At 38.8% G+C, this 10,333-nt stretch overlaps 1 protein-coding gene and 1 long non-coding RNA gene across 7 annotated transcripts; both read left to right on the forward strand.

Annotated features, from left to right (window-relative positions):
* Positions 1-1,225: 1,225 nt before the first annotated feature.
* Positions 1,226-4,848, forward strand: LOC306989813 (uncharacterized protein). 2 transcript variants are annotated; one of them, XM_079595825.1, is made up of 4 exons: positions 1,254-1,349; positions 1,449-1,504; positions 1,588-3,015; positions 3,418-4,743. In XM_079595825.1, the coding sequence occupies exons 1-4, from the start codon at positions 1,315-1,317 to the stop codon at positions 4,632-4,634; spliced, it is 2,736 nt and encodes a 911-aa protein (XP_079451951.1). In that variant the 5' UTR covers positions 1,254-1,314; the 3' UTR covers positions 4,635-4,743. The 2 variants fall into 2 exon arrangements, with proteins under 2 accessions (XP_079451950.1, XP_079451951.1); XM_079595824.1 differs by having other exon boundaries at positions 1,226-1,349; positions 1,588-4,848.
* A 1,410-nt stretch (positions 4,849-6,258) lies between these two features.
* Positions 6,259-9,668, forward strand: LOC306989865. Of its 5 annotated transcripts, XR_013795753.1 has the most exons (9): positions 6,415-6,496; positions 6,614-6,713; positions 6,804-6,942; positions 7,318-7,358; positions 7,645-7,672; positions 7,788-7,906; positions 8,898-8,994; positions 9,077-9,172; positions 9,311-9,668. It is a non-coding gene; the product is annotated as an uncharacterized lncRNA (long non-coding RNA). The 5 variants fall into 5 exon arrangements; XR_013795750.1 differs by lacking the exon at positions 7,645-7,672 and having other exon boundaries at positions 6,259-6,496; XR_013795752.1 differs by having other exon boundaries at positions 7,645-7,906.
* Positions 9,669-10,333: the final 665 nt, after the last annotated feature.

Below are 10,333 nucleotides of genomic sequence, written 5' to 3' on the forward strand. Positions count from 1 at the left end.
AGTCGTGCATAATCACCGCAGGTACACACTAGCACAGGCTCGTCACACTGCCTTAAAGAGCAGGAATGCATTCCAGACAACACTATTGTATGTATACACATTGTGAAGGTCATAAATATAATTTGCACTACTACAAATACTTTAAATTTGATTTATTTTCAGTGGGTAATAAGGCATCAGTCTTTTATATTTGCATTTAATTGACATTTTGGCTTATTTAAATTATTTGAGAAGTCTTGGTCTGGTGGTTAAATTTTGATGGACAAACTATAGCGGTATTACACATAGTCATTTCAAGTGTTTAAAATGAAGTCAGACACTTCATAATTAGGAAAGACAGCTTTTTCTTGTGTCTATTCTGAAAATTAAGGTTATAAAAATATCTTCATATTCATAGTTCAATGCATATGGTTTACCATGATAGCATATTAGATTAATTAAAACAACAATTGCACTTACTCTTAAAAAAACAATAGTTTTTCACGTTAAATTTTTTTACAGTATTTTTTTTTAAGTATAACAATATATTAATTAAATTACCTAATTTGTTTACTAGCTGCACTCTTGCTTGCATGAAAGACATTTGAATGTAAAAATGCATTAGCTCTTTATTACCTTTATGTCTGTCTATGCATTTATTGGATTATTCATAAGCCACCATATATATATATATATAAATAAAGTAGCCTACTTCAATTCCTTGAAGAAAAAAAAAAAAATGCAGCTTAGCCTTGTGGTTGTACAAACCACAGTCATTGTGCGATTCCCTATAGCCTGCAATATAATTCTAACCAGTACATTATTTTTACATCAAGTGTTAAATTATTTTTACTTTCAAGGTCGTGTTTGAGAAGACAATGGAGCTGGATTGCAAATTAATGGATTTTCAAATGTCCATTTAAAGTTGAAATAGGTGGACATTTTTCACAGTGAATCACTTCCATATTACTTGCAATGTGTGTGCAATCTCCTGCACTAATGACTCTCAAAACATTACAATGTATTTTTTTTTCACATTTATAACATTCATTTTACATTTTATTTTATTTTATTTTACAGTTAGCCACATAAATATGCTTTATTGTGCAGGCCTGATGGGATAAGTAATTGCTTGTATAGGATGAGACAGCTGATTATATTTAATTACTTTTTGACGATGTTCGCAGGTGAACAGTATTTTATGTAATTATAAATTCGAGCTGATTGGACAAATAGGCCTATAAAAACAAATGCCTGATTTTGAAACTATATGTAGATGTTTTGCTGTTTTGGTTTGGAGTAACAGACACAATTAGTGTTAAAGAGGTTCTGTTAATGTATTGTTTTGCAATGGACCTGGGGTGGAAAAGGTTAGTTACTTCTTTATTTGAAGTGTTTCTGATGTTCATGTTGCATGTGCAAATTGTTTTTTTTAATATATATTACACTTTATTGTTTCCCCTCCCTAGGGTCCCTATGCTATTGATCCTATTTATCTTCTGGAAACATGCATTTGGACAGAAAGGTGGGTATCCTTTTAGTGAATAAAATAAGACCCTTTGAAGATATCACCTAATTTCTCTATTTTGCTGTGCTCCTGTTCTGTAGGTTGGAGTTCTCATGATGTTCCGCCTCACCAGAAATGGCATGACCACAAGATCGCCTCACCTCGGGGAGCCCAGTCTTCAGTGTTGGAGGCTCCAGTGACTGGAAGCATTCCTTTTGAAGAAGTGGCCTCTAATGTGCTTGCTGGGAAAAGCCTGAATGCCAAAAGGTCTCGTTTTTCCCTTTCAAGTCAGTATGTAAAAGGTGGCATTTCCAGCAGCGATGCATCTATGTCTCATACCCAAAGTGCACCGAGTTCCTCTGTTTCTGCTTCCTTGGTCTTTCCTCAAAATCAGCAGAGTTTATACAGCAACACACCACTGCAACTTCAGGGTTCCTTCAGTCCAAGTGTCCAGGATATAACCAGCCAGCCCATTCAATTGAGAGAAACCTCTAGTCCACTTTCTGCTCCGAGTAGCTCTTCCACTGGATCCTCAGCTAGTTCCCTCAGTAAGTTTACTTACAGCTCTCAGGGCAGCTCTAGGCCACAACTGGCTGGCAGTTTCAGTCAGCTTGTTTCTACAGATGGTGTATATGGTTTGCTTCCCCAGTCTCAAAGTACTGCAGGTCAGAATATCCCTGGGTCCTCTGTGTATGCCAAACTTGCTGCTTCACCCCCTAGTGTTAGCCAGTCTGCCAGTGATCAGAGCGCTTACAGCCAGTATACATCAGGCTCCCAGAGAAGGGTTGGCACTAAGCTGGCAGCATCCCGTCAATATGTGCCTACACTGGAAAGTATATATGGCTCATCTTTCCAGCCTCAAGGTACCACTAGCCAGTATGCTCCAACTTTTTCCTTGGGTACAAAAGTGCCTGTGCCCAGTCAGTACTATCCAGCAACTCTGAGTGGATCCTCTCAGAAGTGGCAGCCATCTAGTACAACGGTGTTGCAAGGATTTCAGACATCTGGTGCGTCACAAAGCATTTCTCAATATCCTAGTAGGTTCGTTTCACTGTCCTCTGCATCTGCTGATGGATCCTCTCTCCAGCTTCAAGGTACCTCTAGCCAGTATGCCCCTGCTTCTTTGGATGTAAAAGTGCCAGTGTACAGTCAGGCTGCTCCAAGTGGATTTTCCTTGTCTATGAGCCAGCCATCTCAATTGAAGCCTTCCACTTCAATGTGGTCCCAAGGTTTTCAGGCCTCTGGTACAGCGACATCACAGAGTAACACTCCATCTCAAAGCTCTAAGTCTCCCAGTAGGTTCTCTACACTAACAACATCAGCAAGTCCTGGCAAACTTGTTTCCACACAGGATGGAAGTGGCAGATATAGTGGTTTGTTCAGCCAGTCTCAAAGTGTCTCTAGCCAGTATGCACCTGCTGCTTTGGATGTAAAAGTGCCAGTGTACAGTCAGGCTGCTCCAAGTGGGTTTTCCTCGTCTACGAGCCAGCAATCTCAATGGCAGCCTTCCACCTCTAGGTGGTCCCAAGGTTTCCAGACATCTGGTACAGCGACATCACCGAGTAGCTCTCCATCTCAAGGCTCCAAGTCTACCAGTAGGTTCTCTACCCTAACATCAGCAGCAAGTCCTGGCCAATCTTTCTCCAATGTATATACATCCAATTCCCTAAGTAGAGCTGGTGCTCAGCTGGCAGGATCTAGTCGTTATGTGCCAAAGCAAACAGGAAGCATGTCTACTGATGGCTTATCTCTTCAGCTTCAAGATACCTCTAGCCAGTATGCCCCTGCTGCTTTGGATGCAAAAGTGCCAGTGTACAGTCAGGCTGCTCCAAGTGGATTTTCCTCGTCTACGAGCCAGCAATCTCAATGGCAGCCTTCTACCTCTAGGTGGTCCCAAGGTTTTCAGGCCTCTGGTACAGTGGCATCACAAGGTTTCCAGACATCTGGTACAGCAACATCACAGAGTATCTTTCCATCTCAAGGTTCCAAGTCTACCAGTAGGTTCTCTACCCTTACTTCAGCAGCAAGTTCTGGCAAATCTGTCTCCAATGTATATACATCCAGCTCCTTAAGTAATGCTGGTGCTCAGCTGGCAGGATCTAGTCGTTATGTGCCCATGCAGACAGCAAGCACTTCTTCTGATGGCTCATCTCTTCAGCTTCAAGGTACCTCTAGCGAGTATGCCCCTGCTTTTTTGGTTACAAAAGTTCATCCGTATAAACCAGCTGCTCCAAGTGGATCCTCGTCTCTGAGCCAACCGTCTCAATGGCAGCCTTCCACTTCTAGGTGGTCCCAAGGTTTTCAGGCCTCTGGTACAGTGGCATCACAGAGTAGCTCTCCATCTCAAGGCTCCAAGTCTACCAGTAGGTTCTCTACACTACCATCAGCAGCAAGTCCTGGCAAACTTTTCATCACACAGGATGGAAGTGGCAGATATAGTGGCTTGTCCAGCCAGTCTCAAAGTGCCTCTAGCCAGTATGCCCCTGCTGCTTTGGATGCAAAAGTGCCAGTGTACAGTCAGGCTGCTCAAAGTGGATTTTCCTCATCAACGAGCCAGCAATCTCAATGGCAGCCTTCCACCTCTAGGTGGTCCCAAGGTTTTCAGGCCTCTGGTACAGTGGCATCACAGAGTAGCTCTCCATCTCAAGGCTCCAAGTCTACCAGTAGGTTCTCTACCCTAACATCAGCAGCAAGTCCTGGCAAACTTTTCTTCACACAGGATGGAAGTGGCAGATATAGTGGGTTGTCCAGTCAGTCTCAAAGTGCCTCAAGTCAATATACCCCTGGGTCTCCTGAATATGCCAAGCATGGTTCTTCACTCCTTGATTCATCTAGACAATCTACCAGTGATCTGAGCTCTTCTCCTCAATTGTCCAGTGGTTCGTCCTTCATGGCAGCCCTGAGCCTTCCTGTGGACTCTCTGGCCCAGAGTTCTAGCTCTAATTCTTGGAGGACCTCAAGCCTCTCTGGTGTAGGACCCGGACCCTCTATGCTCTCCTCTAAGGCTGCTTCAGGCTCTATCCGTAGACAAATGTCTCCTGGTCTGTTTGGTTCTGTTCAACACCCCACAGACTCCTCCACCTATGGCCAGAAACCTTCCCAAAGCTTCTCCACTTCAGGACGATACTCTTCATCTGTCAAGGGCTAATGGACTGTCTTCTACATTTATATGTACCTTGGACTAATGTCAGTGCTAAATGGCATAAATCTGGTGTGCTTTTTATAAATGTAACTTGAATCAATAAATTGTTAATGGCAATGTCGTTTCCTGTGGTATTTTAAACCCCTTTACATTGGTTTTAAACCCTAATCTCACTGCTGCAGGTGCCATTCAGCCTCAAATCAGGCTACATGCCTCATCTACATTTTTCGTTGTATTCACTTTTTTTTTATATATATACATATTTTAAAGCATGTCTCCATAATGGCTGATTTATGGTGTGAATCAGTAGCTGATTTTTTTTTTCACCCAAATGTGAAGTGAATCTTTATTTAACATCTATACTCTCCTGTCGTTTCATGTACTTTGTCAATCTATTCAAACTTTCTCCAGTGTCTGGATGACATGCAGTGCTGAGACCAGCATAACTTCCTTATATCCTGTCTTTTCCCTCTTGTTTTAGAATGCATGGTAATGATAAAGGGTCTCAAAACTGAAAGTTTAAGGGCTTTGGAGGGAAAATCTTTAGGACAGGGAGACAGGTGGGTTTTTCTGAAGAACAGGCATGTCAGCTGGCTCTGACCTTGCCCTGTCTTTGCTCTGAGCATCTTTAGTGAGCCTCATTAAAGCCAAGAGAAGATGAAATGCGGTTTAATATTCCTCTGACAGAGAGGCCAGGAGAGGGCAGTCAGTCAGCAAATGAGAACCAACACCTTCCTTTTTCCTTCTCGCTCTATTTTACTCCCTCACACCCATACAACATTTAACAGGTATTTATTGACAAATGAAAATGTGTATTGCCTAAGTGTCGCAGTATAGCTTTGTACATTAAGAAATGGTGCAAAAATATGTAAAGTTGTTGTTTGTACATGCAGCCTTTTCAGCTGTGATTCTAAGTAAACTGATATTTTGCATTATAGCTTTTAAAGTTGTATATTTTAGATGTATTTGCCATCTAGGATTATATTAAAATAATAGTTTTGTTATTACTTCGGCAGGCAAGGTCATATGGTCACTAGTCTCAGCTTCAGACAGCATGCCCACGGACTGCCAATCTGTTCACTAACTTAATCATTTGATTGTCAGGTTAATTGCATCAGTAAAAAAATAATAATAATATATATATATATATTAATTATGAGTTTTATCTGGGCACTCTGTAGCAAGTAAACTACTGTAGATATCCACAAACAGGATTATAAATTATACTTTGTTTTTGTGTCATGTTTGTGAAATAATCTGTATTTATTACTTATGGACAGAAATTCTGATTAAAAAGTCCAGACACATTCATACTAGTTTATTCTGTTTTATATAGCCTACAGCTGGATGTGAAACAACAGTCTGTTATTGTGTTATCAACATTTTCAGGTAAACACTTCTCTAATGGCACTTGGAAACAACAATGATTGGCCACTTTTCATGTAGGTCAGACCAAAGGATCAACGTTTGGCTGGGTTGACCCATTTAGCCCCTGCTGGTTTATCTGACTCCAACATGCATCCATAAAAAAAGCAACATGGCAAATATTACAAGTGCTTGATTATTATTATTATTATTAAAAAAAAAGCATACTTCTGATGTGGAGGAAATTCATTTAAATGTGAACAGGTACACAGTAAAATCGGCAGTGTAAAAATTGCAGTGTTAAAAGTTATTAATTCCCAAAGAGTTAAATTAACAATCAACAATGTTAAAAAACACTCCTCTTCAGTGTAGTTACAAGTGTAATTTTATTTGTACACTGAAAGTGCAAAAAAAAAGAAGCGCCGAATTGTATTGACTCCGCCCCTCGATGACTGCTGTCTCGAAAGACGACGACGCCATTTTATCTTCATGCGACCGAGACGGTAGGTTGAATTGCTTTTTTCTTTCTAAAATAAAAAAAGTAAATACACTTGTTAACATTTTTGGTAAAATATGGTGGTGAACACATTTAGAAATGATCAACTGCGCGTTTTTGTCAGGATTAAGGAAGCTCGTCAAGTTCATGAGATGCAGAGATGTAAGTTAACGTTACAGAAGGATGTGAAGGTTTCTCATGACGATTTGATTTCCTGGATGAAGGTGATTTAACGTTTAAAATACGTTTGTATTATAAATTATATTTGTATTACAAATATATTTTTAGCTCATTTCATTTTGGTTTGTTGACAGAAAGCCTTCCCGCCCTCAGTCGCGCCGAGGCCTCAACCGGTCTTACGACAAGCCTGGCACTAAAGTTGATGAGGAGGTCTGAAACAGCAGCAGCATTTGGGCTTCTTTTTTCTGCGCAGATGAGAGAATTCTTCAAATGGTAAGTTTATATTCGTTTTGTGTGTATAAAAGTGGCTGTGTTATACATGAACGCGTTAACGGTTCCGTTTTTGTGACGCATGCGCATTATTAACAGCTCGTTTAAGTATCTTGTAAATTAGCGCGCAGTGCAAACAACAAATGCACTTTTTTGTAGACTGAGGTGAGGGAGCGTTTAAAAACGTTTTATTCGCCCTATGTTTAAGTGAGAATTACATATCTGTATGTTTGTTTTTATCACTGAATATCATGTCGTCATATCTGCGTCAAGACACAAACATACGAACTTCCCATCAAGTTTTTTTTTTTTTTTTTTTTCAAACATTGTGAAAGTGCATTAAAGCTAATCTGTAAATCCATCTGTCTTTCAATTCAGTTTACAGGTAACATTTGCGTATGCACTGGCAGAGCATACAGGTACTTTAGCTTGAAATCAGTCTTTATCAATTCATACTGCATGTTATTTTGGGATAAATTATGTCCTAACTATTTATCTGTCTGCATATTATAAATATGAATCTGTATGTTCTGTTCACATTATAAATACCATTAATAAATTATGGGTAAAATAAATTCTAAATGCGTATTAAAATCAAGTTAAATTTAAGATGCCTTATTACTCATTTAACTTATATAAATGTATTCAATAATCAGATTAAATGCATATTTTGAATATAAATAATTTTACACCCATGCTTTATAGACATCTCTCAGCATAATCGAAATTAAGGGTAATCACAATTATTTTTACCTTATTTACAGCCCCAATTTAAATTGTATTGCATTACTGAATTTTGGAAATATTAGCATCAACTGACATATTTTTTTCAAATCCTTTTTCAATAGATTTGGCCCAGAACCCTCCAGTGTCAAGTGAAGGAAGCTCCCCTCATGAGATTGCTACAGAAACCAAGCAACAGAAATGAAGACGAAAGCAACAGAATGCTGAAGATGAATCCAGAATCGTGAGTGTCATTATATTTTATTCTATGTGCAGTACAAATTTTAATACATGACGAATTAACATGAAACATTTAAACCTAACTGGGCAACCACACAATGCCTTTGTTCAGACCTGAAATGTACATGTGTCTTGGGTGATTGATGTATCTTGATTGTCATAATTCATGATGACACATCAATCACTATGTCATTGTGTTAATTCAAGATATTAAACTGCAAAAAAGTTAAATGGTTAGTTGACACACAAGTGTAAAATTGTTGTAATTTCTCACCCTCATGTCATTCCAAACCCGAAAAGACTTTTGTTCATCTTCGAAACTCAAATAAATATATCAAGAATACTGCACGCAACTACCACTTTGACACTTCAAAAAGTTCATAAAGAGATCATAAAACGAACCCATATGAATTGAGCCGTTTAGTCCAAATTTTCTGAAGAGACTTGATCGCTTTGTGATGAATAGATTGAATTTAGACTTTTATTCACATATAAACATGAATCAACCAACATAAACAGAAGAAAAAGAAAATTTGGACTAAACTGCTTGGTTCATGGATTAGTTTTAAGATCTCTTTGTTAACTTTTTGAACCGTCAAAGTGGTAGTTGTGTAGCTGTCAATGGAGGGAAAGAAAGCTGTCAGATTTCATCAAAAATATCTTCATTTGTGTTTCAAAGACTAAAGAAAGTCTTGCGGGTTTGGTACGACATGAGGGTCAGTAAATTACTGAATTAATTTTTGGGTGAACTATCCCTTTAATAAAAAAATGTGGCCTAGACCTCATCAGAACAATCGAATCTCAATGCGTCTTGGGTGCGTTTACACCTGTACTTCGAGTTGTTCGCTTGTACAAGATGAATGTTAATGCCAGGTGTGAACGGTGCTACTCTGTGACTACACAATCATCTGAACAGAATTGTTCCTGAGAGAGATATGGTTGTCATTATGCTATGTAACTGTTTGATTGTTTTTGTTTTGATTTTTGGTTCGAAGACCTCCGCTAAGTTCCTGGAAAGGCTTCTCCCAAGACCTTCAAGGACCTGATTGACTGCAGAATCTGCTGTGAAAGATGATGAAACTGATGATTCAGGTTAGACTATAGTTCAGAATAAGATTATCTATACACGTTCATGCATGAATGCATTTTGCTGAAGTTTTCACGTGTTATTTAGAATGGGGCAGCGATCTTGCATCAATTCGTCTCCTGCAAGAGACCTGGAAAGATGTCCTCATATCAAGCTGAACAACACCTTGTCGTCTCCAAAAAGGTACATTTGGACATTTCTGTCACACTGCCTATTGTCTGCCTCAAAATATTGCCATTTGTGTTGATTGTATTGTGGAAAACGAATATAAAGACGGCCAATTGGAGAGCTGACTTTGAGTGTTATTTTTGTCTTTGGCAGGGACCAGCATACAAGACCACCTTGACTGCATTGAAGAGACCACACAGCATACCTGCTCGCGGCCGGTGATGCTGATATGGCAATAAACTCAAATACTACTTCCTGTTCGCTGAATGGGACAAAGAGGAACTGCATACATGGATGCTACACAACTGTTGACAAGTAGTTTTCTGCAATCTTGTTCAAATCTACCTCTCATATTTCTTCATGTCTAGGCAAATTAACATGATTTTATGTTTTTTCTTGACTTTTTTTTTCTTGCAACTCCTCATGAATGTGATAATTTGACCTTTACACATCTGGCATATGTTATAAAGGAGCCACTTTGCCTATTTGTTAAATAAACTTTGGATTTATACATCTGTCTGAAGACTCTTGATTTTATCTTGTACATTAACACTATATAATAGTGTAAATAGTTTTTGCACTGAACAGAATACTTTATAAATAACACTTATAGTGTAATCCAATAGTGTAAATCCAATGGAATTAAATCAACACCAGGGGTGTTAAAACCCCCAAGTGTAAAACTTAAACAACAATTTAAGTGTAACACTTTACACTCGAAGTGTAATTTTTCTACACTGTAAGGTGCTATATTAACACTGTAAATTCAACACTACAAACGGTGTACTTTTTACTCTAGATAGATTGGGACCATATATGATCCGGAGTAGTGTTAAAATTAACACTTTAAGTGTTAATTTGACACTGCGTTTTTTACTGTGTATTATTGACCTTTTGGGGTCAGACAGACCTTTCCTTTCTCTACTTTGACAGTTGTTGAATGCCAGAATAAGCTGCAGCTGGGACCATTTGCTGTTCTTTTCTCTCTCTAGCCTTGCATAGCTAGTGGGAGCACATGCATAAATATCACTGTTCAAACACTCAACAGCAGAAATCACAGGGGCAGAACAGATCAATACTTCCATTTTCTTCTTGTTAAAGGAGGCACTAAAATGCATTTTATCTCCTCGCCGGAGATGCTTGGTCCCCTTTCATTATCTCAAATAACGGCAACAA

This window comes from Phoxinus phoxinus (assembly GCF_949152265.1).
Source record: "Phoxinus phoxinus genome assembly, chromosome: 21".
NCBI lineage: Eukaryota > Metazoa > Chordata > Actinopteri > Cypriniformes > Leuciscidae > Phoxinus > Phoxinus phoxinus.